General features: G+C 28.5%; 1 protein-coding gene across 5 annotated transcripts in view; it reads right to left on the bottom strand.

The window, feature by feature from the left end:
* Window positions 1–25,576, bottom strand: part of Hk (Hyperkinetic) — a 109,030-nt gene that overhangs the window by 48,214 nt on the left and 35,240 nt on the right. For 4 of the 5 annotated variants that reach the window (XM_067278699.1, XM_067278691.1, XM_067278705.1 and 1 more), the window contains one exon: window positions 23,436–23,561. In XM_067278699.1, coding sequence (XP_067134800.1) covers window positions 23,436–23,485 — 50 coding nt within the window. In that variant the 5' untranslated portion in view covers window positions 23,486–23,561. Of the gene's footprint in view, window positions 1–23,435; window positions 23,562–24,475; window positions 24,564–25,576 lie in introns of those variants that run through there. The other variant, XM_067278714.1, reaches the window with a different exon arrangement.

Here is a 25,576-nt window from a genome sequence, read left to right on the forward strand (position 1 = left end):
CTTGTTAAAATGCAACATTGGGCATGCGTGTATTTCACGATGTTCAAAACTTTTAAATTTTTGTTCTTTTTAAAAACATGCATTCTATTAGTTCCACGTAGTGTAAACCTGATGATGACCATTAAAAGCAGAAGAAAACATTTGTTTTTCATTGAATTAAATCTACTTCATGCTGGTTTGTAAGTGTTACATATTTTTATTGCTTTATATCAGTAGTTTTGTGAAGATTGTATAGACATTGTCTTTATAAAAGGGCAAAACTAAAAATCACAAAGTTTGAATAAAGTGACTAATCATGGTTGCATCTTAAGATATGTCAATGAATACTTTCTGAACTATAAAATCTTTAGAGCATATTTTATGGATTTTACTAACATATAGAAAACTTAAGCATATTATTTGTATAAGCAATGTAATGTCATTGTATTTATATTGCTGAAGATATGGAATGACAAATTAATATCTAGAACAGTTCAAAGCATTCTCTGATTAATATTGAGTAACTGGAAAATAGTATGAATTCATTGTGTTTGCAAAATAGAAAATGATATTCAAATTGCCCCTAAATAATCATACATTATAAGTTTATAAAATCTGAAATCTATTATTATTTTTATTTGATATTGATCATAGTCATGGGCATCCAGAGAAAATTTTCCAGAGGGGATAAAACTTGGAGACAATTACTCAATAAATTTTTATTTAATTATTTAATTTTTGGGAGATTTTCACAAGTAGATTATAGAATACAATATTGCATCAATACAAAATGACAGACAAAGTGTCCCATGGTCGAGGGTATAAGGTTACATATCCCAGGGATGGGCAAGTGCCCAGTTTCTCCCCTCTGAGAACACCCATGATCATATTGATACTGCACACTTAGGAAATTGTCTCTCAAATATTTATGTCATCAATTTATTCACTTCAAAAACATATCCAAGACATTATCATAAACTGCAAAATGAAATATCCATCAACAATAATAATTACAGAACAACAAGCATTTTTTAAAAACAAAATAAAATTAGATATCAGCTCTGAGAAATAAAGTTAGAGATTAGTTGTTCTAGAACAGGGGTGGCAAACATATGGCACGTGTGCCCAAAGTGGCACATAAGAGAAATCATCTGGCATGTATGTATCATATGATTTCTGTTTTTTTCAATCATCCTTTCTGTTTATCACCTGATCATCCTTTTTCAATCAGATTTTTAACATTTATTCGAATTAAAGGGTATTCGTTTAATTTCTTTAAATATCATTATTAGAAGTCTAAGACTTTGGCACACATTAACATCTTTAAAGCTAAGTATGCTTACAATATGGCACACGGACTCAAAAAGGTTCGCCATCCCTGTCTAGAACAACTGTGTAAATATCACCTTTATGTGTGTTAACTATGTATGTTAAATTGTGTGTTAACAATGCATTTTCATACATATGTTTATAAGGGCATTTCTGTGTTTTGTCTTGGCATGAATTACCATTCAAAGTTTGTCTCCATATTTTGGAACTACCATGTATATATAACATCTTCAAACAATTACAATTATATACATACTATTAAATTAATTCATCAATGAATCCAAATGATGAATAAAATTCAAGTTAAATTATAGCTAATTCTTTAATTATCCATAATTTAGCCTGAAATTAATTTGACATCCAGATTTATTTTTGGTTAAATGATTTTTGCTTGTCTGTATTATATACACAGTCAAGTCCACTTAAAAAATCATTGGGTAAGGGAGCAGTTCAATTACAAGAGAGAGTGCTCTTTCATGTTCCTGATTTTCTCTCCTTTGTTTTACATTAGCAGGATTCCTATTAACAGAACACCATATAGTACAACCGTCTGTTTAATGAGCACCATGTCAGTGCCATTTTTACAGTCTGAATAAGAGAGCACTATTCTATGAAAAATTTATAAGAGTCAATCTTTAATCTTGCAATACATCATTGTTCAGATCACATGGTGAGGGGGATCTCTACCTTATGGCACATGTTACATAGATGTCTCATACCTTATGGCACATGTTGGTGAAATCTTCCATTGGTCAGTTTTCAAATAAATGGACAGTCAAAAAATTTCTTATAGAAATATAATAAACAGATTTATTGAGCAAACACATGTGAAGTAATTACATATTTAAAAGCTATTATAAAATATATGTGAGCAAACAATGCAGTTTACATGTACAGTACATCCCCATAAGGCAAGAAGCAATTAGCAACCAGATTTTGGAGGTCACATGACCTTACTTTAAGATGATTCTATACTTATTTGTTTTTATACTGTACATCCCATTAGAGAACATTCAGAAATTTTGAAATAAGCATATTAATATATTTTCAGTTAGGCTATCTGCTGTATTTCTGTGAAGAAGTGAGAATAAATAATCCTATACTAGTCTAGTAAATAGCCCTACACTGTATTTACTGATTATTCAATAGAACAATAAAATTGATGATATAAGAATAGAAACAAAAATGTGAGTACAGTAAAATTTTGTGATAAATTTTAACATTTTCAACTGTGTTGTGAGTTACACAGACTTCCTAATATATAAAAAGTGAAGAAAATTAAATACTATTAACCACCTCAATGATCTTGTTTTACTTTAAATAAGGGAGTAGACCAGATATGGGAGCACGAAGCATTGATCCTGAGGGTACTCTCTTAGCAGACTCAACTATAGGGTGAATGGAAAATAACTAGGCATTGAGAAATTACTGCAATTTTTGTAGAAATAAAGCAACCATATTAAAATTTATGTGTGTATGTACATTAATCAATGGAATTTTATTTTCTTACATCTGTAGTGTGGGCAGTGACAAAGAGAAGCTGCACATACAATGGCAAAAAAAGATGCCCAACCACTTCTCTGTATAGCAGCAAATGCATATTGCTGCATACTATGAGGTATGGAAATCAGTGGTTGGTGTGCAGAGATGATGGTATATGGTAAAGGGACATTAGCCACAATCAATCTAGAAATAATCAAGAATTATCATTCAAAGCTAAAATGACCATAGGTTTGGTTGTGGATGCACAGTGAAATGGCTGCCCTTCCACAGCAAGATCTGGAGAAAACATGTCATTGGCAGATGGAACAGGTATCTACGGTGGGTGATTGGTTAATGAACATAATCTGTTCAAAGACAATGTTCACTACCCAAATTGTTCATTAACTGATTATTGATTTACCATAGATTTTTATGCAAATTTGATTAATTCATTCTGGCAATCCCAAAAAATAAATAAATAATTATATAATTTCTTAATATGTTTATTTACATGTAATAACAAACTAAAAGCAATCTTTTTTTCATGGATGACACGTCTTTGTTTTTCAGATGTGATTTTTGTTACTTTATCTGCTTGAGTCTTTTTAATTATATCTTTTTTAGATAAGACTGTCCCTATTGTAGACCTGTTCAAGCAATACTGCCTAGCAACATTATACATCTTCTGCCCACTATCATGGCTATTGTCTATTGCTAAGTTTCTATAGTGAATACAGATCTTGACACTACTCATTTTAAGTCCCATAATATTTTCAGTTTTTTTTAAAATAATCAGTTCAGAAAAGCACTTACAAAAATTCAGAGAACAGAAATTAACTAATGCAAAAATGGTTATGTATACAACTGTGAAAGTATGATTCCATAAATCATTCATAGATACCAGTAAAATATAGTTTTACAAATCTTAATTGCATCATTGCTTCTTCTTGTGTTTGTTCTGTTAGGTGTTTGTTATCCAAATGTGTGTTTGCTGTCCGAATATAAAAATCTTTTACCAAAGTGTTTGCTATCTGATTTGTCTGATTTGTTAGCAGTCTGAACTGTTCATTAACCGATCACCCACTTTTGCACTATATATTGAATTTTAAGGTATGCATCCATACCTTAATTCCTAAATAATATTCCATTCAATAAAGTATATGTGAAATAATTTTTATCATATTTGTGTTAGAAATATATAAATTATAAAAATATTTCTTAATGCCTAGTTACTTTACATACATTTTATATATAAATATCAATTACATAATGCATTATATATTAAGTAATGAATTATTGCAGTTTATATATATTTTTAAATTGAAAGTAGAAAAAGTTATCTTATAAAATTCTATTAAAGTTAATTATCTATCTAAAATTTTTACTCACAAATAATTTCAGAATAATAAAAACTATTGATAACATAAAAATTTTGGCTTTGTGGTAATTATAAATAAAATTATCATGTTTTAAGCTTTAAGGGAACCAAATAAATAATAAATAGAATAATTTTTAATAGAATAATAAACTTTTTAAACTGTTCTTTGGATCAGCTTCCACTTACAAAATAGCATTTGGAACAATGTACAAAAAGAAAAGTTTGTATTTTTGTATTCTGTTTCCTGTTCCAAATGTTATTTTGTAAGCTGAAGCTGATCCAAGAACAAACAAAAAAAATGTTTCTTATTTCATTAAAAAGATTATTTGGTTTCTATAAAACATAAATCAGAATAATTTTATTTATAAAAAAGAAGCTTTTGAATAAAACCTAAAACAAAAAAATAGTATATTTTGCAGATATACTGTATCTACATGTGGAATAATCAAATTTTGATTTAATTAAATGAAATCATATAATTGCATATATTATCTGCTGGAAAAAATAAATTATAAAAAAAAACCAAATAAGTATTTATGAGTGTGTGGCTTACTAATGATAGATATTTTAAAAAGTATTTGTAATTATTAATTAAAACATATTAATATATATTTTTAATCTATTAAGTCTAATTTATTTTTTTAGATAAATGCTTAGTAGAGAAAAATTATAATTATATATTAATAATATTATGACATCCATTGACATCCACTCTATGTATTTAACTTACTTAATAATAATATTTATTGGGACATTGTCACAATACCAGACTGTAATTTTTAATCATATTTTTTATTTATTTAATTTAAAATATATGCTCTCCACCTCAAATTAGTAGTGGCTTTCCCCTGTACATCATACCTTTCCTATTAGCGATAGTCATCATCTATCTAACATCTTTTGGGAGAATTTTTGAATTTAAATAACATGCATTTGCATTGGAAGTTCATATATAGTTAACCAGGGCCTCCTGTCCCTAAGGTTTCCATATCTCGTCTCATATATTTTCTATTTAACTCTGTTCTCAAGATTAAGGAAAAGACAGGTGGACAGACAACAGTGGAAATTTAAAGGTCTACAAGTTCTTCAAATTGCAGCCCAATAATAATTAATTGCAATAAATTTATTATGGAAACATACAAAGAAAGTTAATGTTTGCTTTTTTGGAAATCCATTCAATAATATTATCAGTAAATTTTACAAATTGATCATCCAACCATCAGTCAAATTAATCGGGCAATGGTTAGATAATTAATAATACACTGGGTTATTCAGATGTTTATATATATTTTTATAGACTGCCTATCAAAAAAAATTGAAATACATTTCTGATAGTAATCTCTCTGAAAGATTCATTACTTTATTACAGAACAATGCAAAATAATAATAAAAAGAAATTGCTTTTAGCCCTTGGTGTAATTAAATTAATTAAAAATAATAATGTTTTATTTTAAGACATACTTAAGCATACATTATCAAAATCACAAAATAAAATTAATATCCTCAAATGAGAATTAAAATTAAAATAAAGGACATGCTTAAGTCAGTATTTCTCAACCTGTGGTCTGCAATGATGGGTCAGACAAAGTAAAAATTAATAAAGATTAAAACTTTGTTCAATGATGGTTCACTTTTAATACTTTACTTTCACTTTAATTAATTATGTTTCCGTATGTATTCAAAACATGCTTTTAAATTTATTATGTTATAAAAGGCATAGTATGTCCCAAATGTTGATAATATTGACATAGGTTTAAAAAAATTAGGCCTACATAACTTAGTGGTCCATAAATTTTTTCAGATATTTCACTGGCCATTGGACTTAGGGCAGCATTTTTCATCTTTTTTAAGTGAAGTCACATTGATTATGAACTTAAATAATTTAATGCAAATATAGAATTTAATCAAATCTTTGCTCATATTTTTTAATTTAAAAACTGTAACAAATAAAAGTAGTATACACTGTATACAAATCATAAATCTACATGTTTCTGAAAACTAGATAGATTTGTAAAAATCTAAATACCTGAAATTCTCGCATTAAAAAATGGTATAACTTCTTGAATTGGCAGCATATAGACAATTGATTATGACAAACTTTTTGAGGTTGGAAGGAACAATGTGGTACTATAAGAAAATTTCAATTTATGGTCATAAAAGTGAAACGATTTATGAACTATTTTGGAACACAGATATACTGCCAATGAGAAATGCTGAGTATCGCCTTATAAATTTAATTACTTAATTTCATTTATAAGAATCAAATTATTTCTTATAAGAAAAATGTTTTTCAATGTTTTATTATTTTATTTCAATGTTTGGATAACCTGATCAGATTTTCAACTAAGAAGTTGGAATAAACTGCATTGAAATAAAATCCTTTTGTTTTTGAATTGTCTTACTTAATAGTCAGTAATTATTAATAAAATCTGATCAGGATATCCAAAATATTTTTCCATAATGTGAAAAAGTTAATGCAATTCAAATAACATTGTTAAAAGTAAATATACAATAATATCTTTCTCAAAATTATTAATGACTCAGAAATGTAATTAACAAGTGATGAAAACACTGAAGAAACATTAGTGTAATAAACTGAAGCAACCAGTTATATTGAAAGACCATTACCAGAGGCAGGCAAATTACATAAAGCACTTTTTTTCCGTGGATGATGTTTGCATTATTTACGATAACAATAAGTATATTAACTAGAAATAATGTGTTTTAATTAGCATTTATAAATCCATGGACCCACAGAATTTCCTATTCTTGACTATTCTACACATGTACAAAATTTCAGGTTTATCAAAATCTGAAATTCTGTACATGTGTAACGCAAGAGAACATCAAATTTTTAAACCACAAAACTCAAGTTTCACTCTCACTTTACATGCACACTTATGTTGTATACTTGATCATGTGCTGCTATCACAAAACACTGTAGTAAATGGCTATTCCATGTGCAAAAAGAATGTGCCAAGAAAGCCGTTTGGATGTTAATGTAACAACTAAAAATTGCACAAACAAATTCCAAGATGAAGGAATATATGACAGTGGAAGCCTTTTCTGCAAGTACTGTTGCAGAAGCATTGATTACATTAGATAATAGATAATAAAAGATCATTGTCTAGCTCAAAGTGAAATAAGTCTGTTTGACTGGAAATGGAAGGGTTTAATATTTTCCATGCAACTTCCACAGTTTTTAGATAACTAACCCACAGATTTTATCAAATTTTTCCACATATTTTGTATATATTACCTGCCTCTGTCCATGACATAGTTTTAAAATATTTCTTGAAATATTTTTAAACTATGTAAAACTATATAAAATTTAAAATAAAGCAAATATATTAAACAATAGAAATTATAAATTTTGAAACACTGGTTTTTTTATTTCATCAGTTATCTTAAATAAATAGTACTCTTTGAATTCTTACACAATAGTACCAGCTCATAATAGTAATTCTTACATAATAGTTCATTTTGATAATTTTTTTGTAAGTTTTTATATTCTTTAATTATAATGAAACTGAAAAAATCACAAGGAACACTTCTTTAACTTAATAAAAGTTTTAATGATTTACATTTTCAATTATTTAAACAACCATCATATAATTTTATATTTATGTGGCATAAACATGATTGATTAAGTAAAATATTGGGTTATTCAGAAAGTAATTTCGTTTTTTTGTTACTAGAGGAATTAGATGTATTTTATCAGCCAATTTGATTTTAAACCACATTTTAATTATATAATTTGACAGCTGACATTTTAAGGCTTATTTGTAAAAAATGTTGTTTGATTCTGAACAATTGTTTTTTTTTTCCAGTGACCCATCAAATATGGAAAATTGAAAGCATCATTTTCAAACAAGAAAAAATTGTGGTACACGTTTGGAGAAGATGTGTTGACAGAAAGACAGTGCCAAAACTAGTTAACAAAATTGCATTCTGGCAATTTTAATATCGAAGATACACCACATTCTGGATGGCCATTCGAAGCCAATGAAAACAAAATAAAGGCACTGATTGAAGCAATCTGCCGTATAACAACATGTGAAATCAGTACGAGATTAAATATGTTAAATTGAACCATTTATTATTACTTAAAACGAATTGGTTTCATTTCAAAACTCAATATATGGGTTCCACATGTTATTAACGAGAGATGCTCTCTATGGTTGGATTTTAAAGAAATTTTTTTTGAGCTTTTACCAGACAATTTAACAATTGATTCGAAAGTGTACTGCCATCGAGTAAACAAGTTGAGTAATATCATCAAATAGAAAAGGTCAGAATTGATCAACAAACAAAGTGTAGTGTTTTACCATGATAATGCCAAATTTCACACAAGTTTGGTAACTCCTCAGAAACTGTTATAGCTTAGATGGGATGTGTTATCACACCAACCATATTCGCCAGATTGGGCACACTCAGATTATTACTTGTTCCAGTCTATACAAATTTTTTTTAACCTGTAAGACATTTACTTGAAATGACAATGTCGAAAATCACTTGGATCAGTTTTTTGTAAACAACAATCAAAATTTTTATGAATGTGAAATCATGTTACTACCAGAAACAATGACAACAGGTATTTGACCAAAATGGTCAATATATAATTCAATAAGATATTTATTTATTATAAAAATATTGCGTTTATTTTTCTGTGGAAAAAACGAAATTACTTTCCGAACAACCCAATAACATTAAGGGATTTTTAAATTTTTCTAGAAATATATATATACATATATTTATAGGTTAATATTTCTGTAATGTATAAATCAATATTTACAAAAATACATTTATTAACATAAAATCTATGCATCAGGATATAACTGTTTTTTTACTGAAAAACTTGGCTTAAAGCTATTGTGGTCTGAAGACCACGTGTTCTGTTGCCTAATCGGCTCGTAATCAACCCCTTGGGTGGTTCACGGTGTAAAGGAGGGACAGGCCCTCATAGCATAAAAGCTTCCTGCTGTAAAAGTTAATGGGAGGAGGGGAGATATGTGGTCCAAAGATCACATGTTCTACTGTGTAACCAGTTCCTTGGGTGGGCCGCAGGGTCAAGAAAAGATGGGCTGCGTTTTCGATGACAACGAAAAAAAAACCCAGATTAAAAAGGAAGAAAGGGAGATTGTGCATGCTCAACGGAAGAAGAAGGACTTTTTCAGAAGAAAGAAAGAAAGAGAGGACTTGTAGACGATAGAGTTGTGAGATTGTTTTTTATTTTGTGTGTTGTTCCTTTTGTTTTAGTGTCTGTTATAGCAAAGGGACAGAGTAGTGATTGAAAGGACTAAAATAAAGTTTAAGTTTTTTGCATTGGAGTCATAGAGTGTGTGATTTATTTCTTTGAAGTTTCTTTTTGTTTTGTTCCTACACGGGGAATACTCTAAAAATCGAGTACTTCCCCACCCTATGTCAAATAATGCCACCAGACTGTCTTAAAATCACTATCTCAGTATCCTATAAAAAGACTCATACAGATTTAGTGTGTTCAGAATTTTAAATATACTTGTTTAGAGGTCTTCAAATGCTAAACATGTCTGTATGACACAGACATTACACACAATTGATAGAGTTTGAGAAAAACCACATCATCAGGCTAAGGAGAGCAAGATGGCCATTTTGCAAGGTGTCTGCCATTTGGGCTGTTCTAACCTGACTACGAACTGGTTGGTGCAGGGAGCAGTATATACATCAGGGCACACAGCAAATACATAGCAGACAGACTCTTGATGCCCCATACAGACTCCCAGTAGAGATAACTGTCTGATTGTGACAAGTACAAATAGCTGGAACAGTGTCTTTGTCCACAATCCAGAGACAGACGGAAGCCTCAGTATAGAACCGTTTCTTCCCATATTATTGGCAGATGACTAGTATAGGCAAATTTTCATGCAGACAATCACTACATATCCTGATATTAGCATTCCAACAATGTTGGTTTCATTTGCAGTGTCATGATAGAGAAGAGTATGGACTACTACACAGGGCTTTGGAGTCAGAGCCATAGCCCAGAACCATAAATTCTTTTAAAAATTCTTGGCTCCAGCTTGTTTTTTAGCTTATTTCTTCAGCTATTCACTAGAAAATTTTGAACTTTTTACTTTGTAAATATTAAAAAAATTTTTCAAATTCAACCAACAGTTCTCTAACTATTTATATTTTTGAAATACAGTCAAACCTGTTTTTGTGCGGTCTTTTTCTGTGCGATTTTTATTTGTGCGATTTGTTCTGTGCGATTTTTTTTGTGCAGTATATGAAAATTTCAATCAAATTGGAACATAATTGACTCCTGTAAAATTTTTAAAAACTCTATTGGTTGTTTTCTATGACATCAGCAGGTTTTTTCATTTTTTATTCAGAAAAATTTTTTTCTCATACGTTTATTTCGGTCCCCTCTTATTTTAATAGCATAAAAACCATAAATATTATGTTATATTTGAACAGATGCTGTAAGTTAGCTCCCCTCCAGCTTTAGACTGCAGGTGTGAAATTTCACACCTTGTTAAATGAAATAACACTTCCTGCAGCTATATTTATCAAATAAAATCATTATTTAAGGATTATTTTTAACTTTTTAATGTTAGATTCCTATTTAAGTGGAAATAATTAATTAATATAAAAATTAAAATTCTTAGAGGATTTTTTTCCCCATTAGGTGTTGCAGAAAAAGGCCCAAGGAGTTAAAAAGCAATTCCTCGTTAGAAAAAATTAATACCTTCTAAACCGATAACGGTGTTTTAGAGGTATTTAATTTTTTCTATTTATACAACCCGGTGTGGGAGAAGTGTTAATTCCTCGTTATTTCGTACGGTTTCGAGTTATTTTCTACGTGAGACTTCTTTTATGTAGTCCCTATTCACCGCATAAAAAAAAAATATTTTTTTAATTGTGTTGCGAAAACTATTTTTTATAGCCACTCGTGAAGTTTTGCATGATTTTTTTTAATGCATTTTCTGTTATGCGGTCCCTATCCCCCCGCACAAAAACAGGTTTGACTGTACTATTAATACCTTGGATATATTCCTGACATATCCTGTTTATTAATTTCTAGTTTTAACCAGTTGTAAAGTAGCTGTTGTTAACTTAGCCTGTTTATTTTTTCAGATTTAAATAAAATTTATTTATGTAAACTGTAATCAATAATACCATAATATGGACAATATATTAGTGACTTTTAAATAATAATTAAAATATTACAATGTTAATTTTGTTTACATGTTAAATACTGTTATAATCTTTCTAATAAAAGTTGGCAACTGTAAAAACAGACTGAACCACTTTTCAATCAGATGTAGATGTAATGATAGTAAGCAGGCCAGGGCTGTTTTAACCATCAGACTAACTAGCACAAGGCTCAGTAAATGAAAGCTGCAGCCAGAGCCACATTAACCTTTTTGTAGGCCTAGGCACTTTTTAAATTTTTAAATATAATCTTTTTCTTATATCTTTTTAAATTATTTCCAGATTGCAAAACAGTACAGGTATACCTCGTCTTATGTTGGTAATTGGTTCCAGGAGAGGCAATGTAAGTCGAATTTACTTGTGTAGTTACGACATAAGTCATAGTTTTGACTTACGTCGTAACTAAATGCCAATAATGGAGGAAACACCAATAATGAGCACTTAAAGACCGCTAAATAAGATGACAACACAGAAACACAGATGTTTTCATGTTCTCTAGGATTTATGATGATTATATTAACATTTACTGTAAATATACATATTTTAATATGATTTTATGTGCTTTTAACGCTTTTCTAGTGATATTACGACTTCAATATTTGTGGTGGATGGATGTAAAGTCGAATAAAATGACTTAAACTTGATTTTTATTTTTCCATATACTTTTTGACCAACGACATATAATTGGGAGCAACGTAACTCAAGAGTGACGTAACTCGAGGTATATCTGTACAAGAATTATTGCTGCTGAAAAAGGAGCAGAATTTACTATCCAACTTTCCTAATATGAATATTGCTCTTAGAATGTACAGTACATGTCAATCTTAGGATCAAATTCTGATGAAAAATGATCTTTTTTAACATTAAATCACATTAAAAATTATTCAAGATCTAATCTGTCTCAAACAAAATTATCATATTTATCTGTACTTTCCACAGAAAGTGAAATATTAAAACAATTGCCAGTTGAGGAAATTATTAAAGATTTTGCATGCAAAAAGTGTAGAAAAGTCTACATAAAATAAACTGACTGAGCAAAAATTCAATGTTTTATTTTAATTCTCATAACTTCTATTTTCTCAATTTTTAATTTCATAAGCTATAGGCACTGTGTCTAAAGTACCTAATGCATAAGACAGCACTGGCTGCAGCCCATGAACATGTAAAAAAAAGGACTATCATTTAACAAAAATATACAAAAGATATAATATCTTTTTTTAAGGGTAAGTAAATTGTTATGCTGTACATTTTAATTAAATTTATGCCTATGGTAAAATTATAGCTTGATTAATTACAGCAATCATTTGGTTTAATTGCATTTAGATTAATAATACCTCAGTCTATCAGCTAGCCCAACAGGTAAACTAGAATTATAGTCCTTGCCACCAGTGGCGTAGCAAACATAACTGGCACCCGGGGCATAGCTGGCGCCCGACACTTTATTGGCACCCCTCTCCCCCCTCCAGAAACACATATAGTTTGTCTTGGAGACCATTTGGGCACCCCTCTGCAGGTGGCGCCCAGTGCATGATACACTCCCTTGCACCCCCCTCGCTACGCCACTGCTTGCCACTATTTAAGCGAAGAATTGTAGAAAATATTGCAAACATTGCAAGAAATAGTTCATACTTTTCAAAATTTTGAAAAACATTTCTTAAATAGCACACAAATTACAAAATTATTAGACAGATTTCAAAAATTTTCCTACTGATTGCACTATTACTGGAAGCATTGAAAAAAATTAATCCATTGTTGCAAGTATTATGGAAACTTTACTTAATTAATGAAAAAATTTTAGCTAATATGCTGTTGGTTGCAATTTAATTGGGCACACTTTCAAATAAATATCAGGTTGTATAGGTGAAATTTAGACCTTTCAATTTTGAAAAGTAGTTGTGAAACTTGTGAGAGAGAGGAAACAAGTTAAATATTCCAAACAATAAAATTTTCAAAGTATTTTAACTCATTTCCTACCAAAAAATTCGTAATGTTGCCCAACACATCATTTTTAAAATCAAAAAAATTTTTAAAAATTAAATATACCAATTGATATACAAGGGGCTCAGCTAAATCTTCTTAGAAGCATTTCAAGATGCTCTCTTCCATATAAGGTGCTCTCTCTCTCTCTCTCTCCAAGATGCTCTCTCTTCCATATCTATAGTAATAATTTATTCACAAAAAGAAAAAAAAAGGTATCGCATTTTGCTTACATTTTTGATCTTCATTTATGTAGTTCTATGGTTTTGAAGTTAGACTATTTTATAATTAATTGAGACACATAGAACACGTTGCCTGGTAAATGGCTTTACAGCTAAATAAGCAAACCAATGACACCACCTGTTTCATATAAAAGGGGCTGTCATTGGCTTGTCCAGCCAGTCTATTGGCAAGGTGCAAACACACAACCAACTACCAGTGTTCAGTGGTTTTATACACTCAGCCTTTGGTGGGCTCAGTTGTATTCAATTTAAGGCCCATCATATATGAGTAAAAATATACATACTGTATTTACTTGCATATAAGACAAGGTTTTTATTTGTTTTTCACTGCTTCAAAAACCTAGATCATCCTATATGCACAAGCTAAGGGTTTTTTGCATTTTTGCAATAATTTTTGTAAACCGTGTATTTGCATTTTTTACCGGATGTTCACACTCTGGTGTTTAAAAACAAAAATATTTTATCTGGGTCATTTGAATCATTCTTGTGTGTTGTCAGGAGTAAAGATGAATAGCAATAGAAAAAGCAAAGCTTTTGAATTGAATTCCAAAATTACACGGAATCCCAATATTTAATTCATTCCCACATGAAAACAGATGATTATTTGAAAATCAGAATTCAAAGAAACTCATAAGTGTAATCAACAAAGAGTGAATTTGACTGTTAAGAATTGGCAAAAAAGGTTCCCAATTATCCAGCTTTACGTGAACAAATTATGTTGTCGATTTTACAAGATTTTTCCGTGAAGTTTAAAATGCCAGTAATTTTTGCAGGACAATGTGTGCACTTATGTACATTTGATATTTTATTTGTGATTAAACGAAATAAAATTAGAATTGTATTAATAAATCTAATTTTCTTTATTTTGATCTTTAAAGTCACACCTCATCCTATATGTGAGATTGTCTTATATGTGAGTAAATACGGTATTTAGACAACCCAATATTTAATATAAACATGTAAAACTCCACTTGCTTGTTTCTTCTTTAGTAATAAGTTAGTTTATCTTTGTTGACTAAAAGATAAGTATAGAATCCAAATTTATTAGTCAAATAAATTTTCAATAAGCAGTATCAAATAGTGAAAAATAAACCGAGGCACGTTTTGTAAATGCCTCTCCATTACACGTTCTTTTGTTCATGAAATTAATAATAGGAATAAATGTTATACAATTTTAAAATGACTAGTATAAAAAATAATTGTTTCTGTGAAACACTATGTTTATTTGTGACATATAATAAGAAAATAAAACAAAAAAACCACAATGAAAACAAAAAACATGATTTTTTATTAAATACAAGAGAAAAATTAATTCAGCAATGAGTTGCATAACTTTTCCAGCAAAAGAATTTAAACATATGTGGTGCCATCAGTTATATTTTATTTTTAAAAACTTTTTATATTATTAATTATTATAAAATGGCAAAATGCTTAATTTTGAGGCTAGAGATGAGTTTTATAAAAAAAATTGTAAATGCTAATAATGAGTAAAATCTTCAGTAAGTCTGACTCCATTTGAGATATGGCACTTGACCCCTGTCTCCCCACTCCCTTGACCTTTAACCACCAAAATTTAATAGCATCAATCCCCCTAAAACACAAACCTCCCTGCAAAATTTCAGAAATTTTTGATAAAGAGCGCTTATTTTTTTTTTTGCATTTCTCTACGTTTGAAGGTCCTGAGTCCAAAAATATTAAAATTTTGGGGGTCATTTTTCAATTTCCATACTTTCCCTCTGTCATATATAACATTTGGGAAAGTAAAAATGGGAAAAAATATATATATGTATATATAATTATTACATAAGATTGCCAGTTTATCATTTTAAAATAGATCCATAGCTAATTTATAACTTATAAACCAATTATCTAATTATCTATTGTTACATTTTTGCATGATTGAGCTATACACTTTATTGGGCTACAATTTGAAAAATTTGTAGATCTATAAATTCCCACTGCCATCTGTCTGTCTGTCTTTCCTTAATCTCAAGAACAGAGTTAGTTAGATGAAATCCATGACCAGATATGAAAACCTTAGGGGCAGGAATTTCCGATTAACTATATATGAACTTCTGGCGCAAATCAGAAGTCACATTATTTCATTTCAAAAATTTTCCCCTGAAAGGTGTTAGATAGATCACTGGCATGACTCTATTGTTAAAGGAAAAGTATGATGTACAGGGAAAGCCACTACTAATTAGAAGTGGAGAGCATATATTTTAAATTAAATAAATTAAAAAAAATGATTAGAAATTGCAGCCCAGCATTGTGACAATGTCACAATAAATAATTGCTTGTTAAAACATTTCACTTCTTCCAGCAAATCTGAAACAGAATATGGGCCATTGGGTTGTCTTCCACAATAACTTTCAGTTATGCGTAGAGTAAATACAGGAGTCAACAAAGAAAAATTTTGATACCATGTTCATTTGGCTTACTTAGTATGTACTGACTAAAGCTGCTTCTCCCTCTAAATGCTTCCAACTTTTTGTCTACTGTACAGTTTTGATATACAATATTATTTTGACAATTTTTTACAAATGGATCTGTATTATTTCTTACTGTAGTCAGCTTATCTGTTTGAACTCTATCCCTTCTTGTTTCATTATTGTCAAACTTAAGGTTATTTATTAAAAGCTTAATTCTTTTCTTGGTCATTACAGTTCTCACTACTACTAAACCCAAGCTGTATATTGCCTACAGTTTATGTGCATGGCATCTGTTAAGATTTTTTAAAACCAGCTGAACACAGAATCCCTATTAATGATTTTATTTCAATTAAATCTGTTAAATTGGCATCCCTTTCTCTAATGTAGTTTGTTGGACTTTTTTAATTTGCTTGTTTGTATATTGCACTACACTTCATAAAATTTCTTCTTTATGAATAAATTTCAACATTGCATTACAGATTTCATGTTTCTGACTTCACCAAAGGACCAAGTAGAGATGAGTAATATTTTCTTTTCTTGTCCTTGCAACTCCAGTGGTCAAATGGTGACCACCATAAAAAGACTTCTCACTTTGTTTTGAAGTGTAAATTATTTATTTTTCCTCCTCCAGCTGCTCCTTATCTTCTTGCTCCTCTTCAGTATCTGTTTCTTCTCTTTTTTCTATGATATTTCCTTCAGAAGATGACATATCATCATATACAATATTCTCAATATCATATGTATATTGTAAAAACATCTTTGATGCCATGAAATGCAGATGAAAGATTGTGTTATTTGTAAATTTCTGACACTGTGATAATAGAATAAAAATGGCAACAAAAAAACACTGAAAGTAAAACATTTAACTATGTCAGAAGAATAAACCAATAATAGCATACACTGTTTACAAGCTAACAATATTTACTCATCAATCGCACACCGCGTTAAAGCTAACAATATAATAAAGATTTCAACACTGACTTAAACATTTATCTATATATATAAAATTACATGTCCTGACTGACTGATTCATCATCACCCAGAGCAAACTACTAAACCAAAGAGGTGAAATTTGGTACACAGTTAGGGTACGTCATGAAAATGTACACTTAGAAGGGATTTTTGGAAAATCCCCCAGGGGGAGACGGAGAGGAGTAAGGCTTAACCTGAAGAACGGTTTCTACTGTACTATTTTAGATCCAATTTTTTGTTTTTGATAGTAATAACTTAATTTCCAAATGTACAATATTTACCAAATCATCCAAATCATTTGCTTGAGCAATGCCAGCCTCAATTTCTAGTAGTTCATAAATGTACAAACCAAAAACAGTGCCAACTAGGGACAACTTCAGTGTCCATTGCCTATAATCACCAAGGCACTCAGTCAGCTATCGCTTTACCCCAGCATGGTGTGTATATATACAAAACATAAAAATCACATACAAAACTATACTAGCAACTTGCCTTTTATAACAAATTCAATATTGTTTTACTTTTGATATATAAAGTATTTTAAAATTTCCCATATAAATTCAATTAATTTTTTTGATTTTCAATTACGGTAAAAAAAAGTGATTTCAAACATTATGAAACTACATATCAATATTTGAATGAGTGCAATGCAACAGAATAGCAATTTGAAATACAGAAACACCATTCCTTATATTTTGGATCTATTCTCTGCTATTTCCCTATCACTGCACCACAAAAATTTTAATGTTACCATTCAGTTATTATCAGTATAGACAAATTTCAAAATAAATAAAATAAATTTCTACTGTATCATATTTAGATATATAACTTTATTGGAAAACAATGTGAAAAGTAATTTTTTCGTTAATTTATATGGCATTCAAATTACTTTATTAAAATGTACAAAATCAATACATATGAATATGCTATAGTTATAGAGCTAAAATTCAATTTTAAAAAGATTGTCTGTTTACATTAGAGTTATAATTCATAATCTAAACAAACTGAAAATATTTGATTTATTTAAATACATTTAATTTATACTATATTTCTCCTCTATTCATTTCATAAATTTCATGACATTTTAAGTTAAGACTATAAGTAGATAAAGCAATAAAAATTTCTGTGGTAATTATTCATAAAAAGAAAACCAAAAGTTTATAAAATTGATTTTTCACAAAAATACAAAATAGAGATTTCATCTTGTACAGTACAAGTTCTATTAACTCAGTTTTCCTTTTTAAGTTTTTTCAACAAAAAGTCATTAAGAGCTAGATCATGGTAATAGAATGATTATGGAAGACTAGCAGTTCCAACTATAAAAGGAAAATGGAATATTAATAATACTCATGGAAGAACATGTTACAAAGAATAATGAATTGAATAAACTTTGTAATCCCTGAAGCAAGCTGATTTTCCTAAATATTTCATGAATTAGAGAAATCATTGCATAAAATGTATTGAAGTTTGGAGTGATTTATTTTGAAAAATATTACAAAGTTCTTTATAACCTAACATGTTTTGATTTTTTAACCCATTCCTGGAACTTTTGAACTTTCCTTGTTCTTAATTTTAAGAAGTCAGTTTAGAATATTTTCAAAGATAAAAAGTGTGCAAGAGAGAAAAACAAATTATAGTTTTCTCTTACAATAAAATTTTAAGATAAATACAAATTTAAAATTTAAAACAGACTATTATTATATTTTTAATAATGATTTTTAAATCAATTATAATAATTAATATCAAAACATTTTATTAAACTTTTGATTATTAAAGTTATAATGTATTTTTATTCATTTGATATAAATTTTAAGAAAAAATATGAAATAGAAATATCTATTTCATATCTTTTCTTAAAATTATATTTTTATGAAAATAAAATAAAATTTAATTATGCTAGAGTATTATGGTAAGAACTCAAACATTGTATAAAATTCAATTCAATAAAATTCAATAAAAAGTTTATTTTCATGAATAAAATTAGTTTTTTTACTAATACATGAAAATCTATTTTGCTATTCTTTTAAAAGACTCTCTTTAAAATTTAAATTTTCTGTCATTTTTTAACTTTAAAAGATTTGTAGTTTTCTCATCAAAATGGGATTTTATCAGGTTAATTGACCACTTATATATTTTTCCTAACCAGTTAAAAATATTTTTATTTATTTATGGTTGTTATTTTTTAAGGATAGCCAGAATATGGATTAGTATACAAATGAGTGTTATGATATGAGTATTGTTTTGTTGTCATGTGCATAAGGAAGTTTTACAATAGCAACCAGCTAACAATATAGGTTGACTACCTAAAATTTTTTTCTGATGCAAACACTGGTTTACTATTATAAATAATTTTTAATCAATGGCAGAACTACAATGGCATAAAGTGATTCAGCTGAATCAGGGCCTGGAAACAAGGGTCCAAATTTATCTAGCAATAAGCCTACAACCTACAATCAAAACAATTGTTTTGATTCTTCTTTCAATCAAGGGTTAAAGGCTTTTTTTGGGGATAAAGTCCTGTCCTTTGTGACAGGAGATGGGGTAGAAAAGAAAAAGAGGCTACATTCAAATTTCATGGCCTGAAGTAAAATTATTGTAATTATGTACACATAAATGTATACAGTATTTGAAAAAGTATATAACTTATTAATAAAAAACTGAGTATATAAATAAAAATAATAAATCTTGGTTGCTTGTTGTTCTCTATTATATGTATTTTCTAAGCACAATGTTGCCATTGAGAACATATCACACAGAAAACACTTTCAGAGGAAAAAGATTGGTTTATTGGTGTGAGCGGATATGCATTTCAGGCTTAACACCCCTCTTCAGTCCTAATATTACATATTTATCAGCAAATTGATTACAGGTTTACAAATTTACAGAATGCATTGAAAAAATTAGGATATGTGTACAATGGTTTATAAAATAAATTTAGTTACTTGAGATAGTGACAGTTAAACCAACATGACTCGTAAGGAGTTAAGTTCATTGTATAAACCATTGTACACATATCCTAATTTTTTTCAATGCATTCTGTAAATTTGTAAACCTGTAATCAATTTGCTGATAAATATGTAATATTAGGACTGAAGAGGGGCATTAAGCCCGAAATGCATATCCGTTCATACCAATAAACCAACTTTTTTCCTCTGAAACTGTTTCCAGTGTGATATGTTCTCAACAGCAACATTTTGCTAAGAAAATACATAAGAATAATAAAATTAAAAATAAATTAAAAAATAAAAATACAAATAAATAATGTCATCAAATGAAGTAAAGTTGTTCTGCCACTGATTTTAATTACATAAAATGTTAATATTAATTGAAATATATAATACATAATCATTTGAGTGTTCCTTTACCTGTCACATAACTAAAATTTTTTATTCTTGGTATTTAACTTCATATTCATTATACATATAAGTTTCAAAAAATAATATTTAGAGAATAGAAATTTTTTATTAGTGTTATGATATTTCATTGCAAATGTGAAAATAATAATCAAATATATTTACAATGAAATATTAAAACATTTAATGTGGAACTTCTATTTTTTAAAATATAATTTCTTTTATAATGCCTGCACACAGGCTGGCAAGCTATGTTGAATATTGCATATTTTTACATATATAAGCTACTGCATTATAAATAAGACAAATAGAAAATATTTTTTAAAATTATATCTTATATAAAAGCAAGAAAGAGATATTGTATACAATTAAAAAATCTTATATAAGATATCAAAATATAAATATTAGTAAATATTAAACATTTTGAGAAATTTAATATAATAGAAATATATAGCCTACCTGTTAATACTATTGATAGTGACAGCAATAAAAAAATGTAATACATAATTAATATTATTACATAATACCATTTTTATATAATAATAATTTTTTATAAGACAGAGTATGTATTTCTATTAATTTTTAAATAATAAAAAAACAACTTAAAAATTAATATGGTTAAACTATCTTCAATTTATTTATCTAGTAATAAATATAAGCATTTACATTATTGTACCGGTACATGCAATTCAATGTATCTATTACTATATATTTAAATAAATGAACCCTATTCACCTACAACACAGCAAAGAGGAAAATAAACTAACAAAACAATTTATGAATTTTTAATATCTACTAAATAAATATCACAAGACAATAATCACTACGATGCACTATAATCAATTGGAAATTGTAACAAAGGGAAAATTTTTCTAAGACCCAATTACAAATTGCTGCACATTTGGTTTGTTTCAACTAAATATATTCATGCAGGTTTTACAATTTTAGGAGGGAAAAAATAATATAAACATTTATCTTACACTCTACAAAATATATAGAAAGAAAATGCTAAAAATTTGCACAATCAAAAAGAAACTGCAACATTACTAAGTACTGTTTCTGTTGTCATTCACTCTACAAATTCTTGATTGCTATAATTATTCAATTTGCTAATATTAGAATATTCTATTAATTGTTTGATTTAACAAAAACATCACATCTATTATTAAAAAAATTTGTTTAGGGTAAGTTTATTTAATAAAAATTTTATTTGAATAAAATATAAACAAAAAAAGGAAAGTTTTATAATGAATATGTATTAAATATTTAATGTTATTGGTAAAACATATTGAAAATAACAATCTTGACAATAATTTTATATATTTAAAAATTTAATTCCTAATTTGGGGTATGAAATAATAATAATTAGCAGTTAAAAAATAAAATAATTAACAGTCACCCGCAATGACGGAAACTGATGATTTTAGGAACATTGTTAATACCTACTTGACTTTTTTTTTCTTGTTTCTGTTATGTAAAATATACAGCTCGTAGTAGCTTTCATCCAAGTAATCATTGCTGGAAATCAAACCTGAAGACTGAGAAATATTACTTCCACAGGAGTTACGAGAGGAAATTGTACTTTCCTTATCACGTGAACCATATCGTCCCACCCGACGAGGTCTATGCGGTTTGGATACTGCACCACCAGCTGGCAAAAACATGATATCTACTCTGAACTGTACAACATTACTTGGAAAGATATCTTAGCTGGTGGCTCTATTGAATAACCCAGGGCAAGTGATTGGACGAGACGACAAAAGCTAATAACCGACACATAAGCTATTCAGCCAACCAGAGTGCATCACGAATGAAAAATTTTAAATGATAAACCATTTTGCATAACAAAAATATGCAGAAAATAACAATTCATTATCCAATAACCAATACTGATGCAGACAAATGTCAACTCAGTAATAAATGGCATGAAAAATTATTAATAGAATTCTTAATTAAGCAGACATTTTAGATGCAGCATAAAAAAAAAAGATTTAAAAAAATGATAATTTGAGATAATCTATCATCATATGAAAATTTTATTTTATATTTAAAAAATTATATATCCTCTTTTATATTTCTGTAAATTATTCAATGCTATAAATATTAAAATTCATATATAAATACTAAATTTATTCATGAAAAAAAATAAAAGATTACTTATCATTATAAATACCTTCAAATTGTATTTAATTGTTTTAAAATTCTACATAATTTTAATAAAATTTTCCCTAATAATCCATGCATAAAATATGTTAAGATTTTTTAATATTATATGTTATTAAAAGCATTAGATAATCTAAAATTGGATTTATACTTACAGTACATATTTCAGTAATTTATAAATATTATTTTAATATCAAATTTAAAATTGAAAATAATTTCAGTTTCAAATATTTAATGAATGCAATATTATGACAATAATTCAGTTATATTTCAATTTCATATAATTTCATTAACTTTTTAAACCACATTTCATCAATTTTAAAACTGTACATTGCATAATGTTCATTTATTTTAAGCTTAAAAACAGTTTCATTGCAAAAATACTTTTATTGAATTCGATTGAATTTATATTATTAACATAGAAATATTAAATTCAATCAAAATATACTAAATTATTTTCAATTGTTACAATATTGTCAATGTTTTTAAATATTTTATAATAATTAATGTGAAGTTTTAAAACAAAAATAACTTATTTCCAAATAAAAATGAAACATAAATTTAATTTATCTTAAGTAAATATCACATTTTATTTTTATTCTTTACTTTTCTGTTATCTTAAATATGCAGACTTCTAATTGAGCAAAGTTAACTCATCATCATTCCCAAATGGCTCTTAGAATCATTAGTTATGTAATAAATGATCTAAATATTATGTCTTCCAGGTATAAGATAACATATCTTACTCCAACATTTAAAAAAAGTATATTTTTTGAATATGTTTATATTTGAAATTTTTCATATTTTTTTTTAAAGTTTAAAAGTGACTTTTACTGTATTATTGATTTTTGTTTTAGTTTAGTATTTTTTAAGATGTAAATTTTTATTTCAATACTAATTATTTTCAAATAATATCTGAACATAAATGACTTACCTGTTTTGAATAAGAGAATTAGTTTTGTTGTGTTCGCTTTTGAGACTCATGGTGAAATGTTGATAAAGTGGGGAGTCCAGCAACAAGAAATAATACGAAACAGCAATCAGACAGTTGTCGTGGATCCTTTTCAACCAAAAAAAAAAAAAATTCCAGTGAATAAACAGTTTTTAATAGCAATATATAAATCTTTGCTAGACTAAATAACTTATTCTCTAATTACTTTCATCAAAATTAAAATTTTATATTTGTATAAATTTTATTAATTTAAAATCAAATTTTTATTCAATTACATTTAGTTAAAAGAATTTGTATTTTAAGACATCTTTTGAAATTTGATCATAACAGTTTTAGTTAATATACAATATATCCTTTATAAAAGTTACCATGAAATTAAAAAGTAATAACCTTTAATAAACTAATTTCTTTCACAATCTATTTACACATAATGTAATGTTAAAATAAAAACAAACAAACTGTAAGTTACAATTTTAAATCATTATAAGTAATTGATTAATCAAAACAGTTACATTGTAACTATGAATCCACAACAGGAAGTCAAAGCTAATATATTTGGAAAATAAAAAAAAAAATCTACAATTTGGGAAATATTTGTTTAAAATGTATAAATAATTAACATATAAACTGTATATACAATTTATATGAAAACCATAGTATAAAATTATCCTTTATAATAATGGTAAGCAATTTTTGTGTACTGTACACAACAATATTGGGTTAATGTTACCTATGGTTCCAAGATGGCAACCTATTCTAATAATTTTGTTAATAATAATTATGGTAATTTATTAAAATAGGTTAGGTTAGGTTAGAACGTGCGTCCCCTTTGGGGCCTTTTTATGCTCTCTTTTGAGTGGGAAAGGGCCTAAAACCACAAAGGGGGGGGGGAAAACGTGCGTACCCACTGTTTCCCTTCTTCTATTTGCTGGAATCAGCCGCCATCTTGGAACCATAGGTAACATTAACCCAATATTGTATTCATAGGTCTGTTTGATTGGGATAGTGTATACTATAGTTACCTCTTCAATTTACAATGAGCATGTCTTAAAAACGACAAATTGTTCTGAAAATGTGCATTAGCCCAACTAAACAAATCAATACGCTGTGAAGACCGGACGGGGAGATAACTAAAGATGTCAACATGCCGCTCTGGTGGATCCAGATTCGAATGCTTAAAAATATTCATGGATCTTTAACTCGAATAAGTGACTCCGTTCATCACATCCGTCATCCCTATCGCAAGCTTAGCGAGCCCTTAGGGTGAAGAATTTTAAAGAAAATCAAATACAGTGTTATATATATTGTATTGTATAGTACGGTACAGTACATCGTTATCAACTCTCATCCTTCCAGCTGAGAATCTGCTTATGGAAGCAGTTGCCAGCCTGTCAGCATAAGCTAGAAATTCTCCACTTTTTTGAGATAACATAACTCCTTTAATGCATTATCTTCGCAATCATGGATTTGTGACTAATACTAAAAGTCTCAAGTTTGCTTGAATTGCGATTTTTTTTTTTTTTTTTTTTTTTTTTTTTTGTAGAAATTGTTCACTTTTAAACATTAAGATTTTCCTTTGAGTTCAACCTTGCCAGATGTACGAGAATTTTAATGGCGCTTGAAACTTAAATTTCAAATTAAGAGACATTAAATTTTTTTTCTAAAACATTGACATCTCAAAATGATCGTTCGCTCTTTGATACGAGAAAACCAATCTGAGAGTCTGGAAACATTTTCTTTCTCAACGTCATTGCCATGTTGATGATAGTACACCCAATGTTTATGACGGAACGGGTGGTCTAAAGTGTCAGCCTTTTTTTTTTAACTCTTTCCGCCCTGTGGGCACTAAGAGGGTCTCTTTTAGCAAGCCCATTATGAGTTCGGCCAGGTCCACATTGGGGCGGCCGGATGGTGAGGGACGGGGGCCGACATATCCAGTCGAATCATCCCAAAAAAATTCTTACGGATTTTTCAATCCTTCCGGATTCGACCCCGGGTCCCCCAGAGCGGTAGGCTGCCACCTTGACCGCTCGGCCATTCGGCCGTCGTGTATTAGCCTATCACTATGTAATGCCGGGGAACAAATCCGGACGAATCAAAAAAACCCCAGGAATTTTTTGGGA

The sequence above is a fragment of the Centruroides vittatus genome, unplaced genomic scaffold, assembly GCF_030686945.1.
Source record: "Centruroides vittatus isolate TY-2023 unplaced genomic scaffold, ASM3068694v2 contig_1168, whole genome shotgun sequence".
NCBI classification, from domain to species: Eukaryota; Metazoa; Arthropoda; class Arachnida; order Scorpiones; family Buthidae; genus Centruroides; species Centruroides vittatus.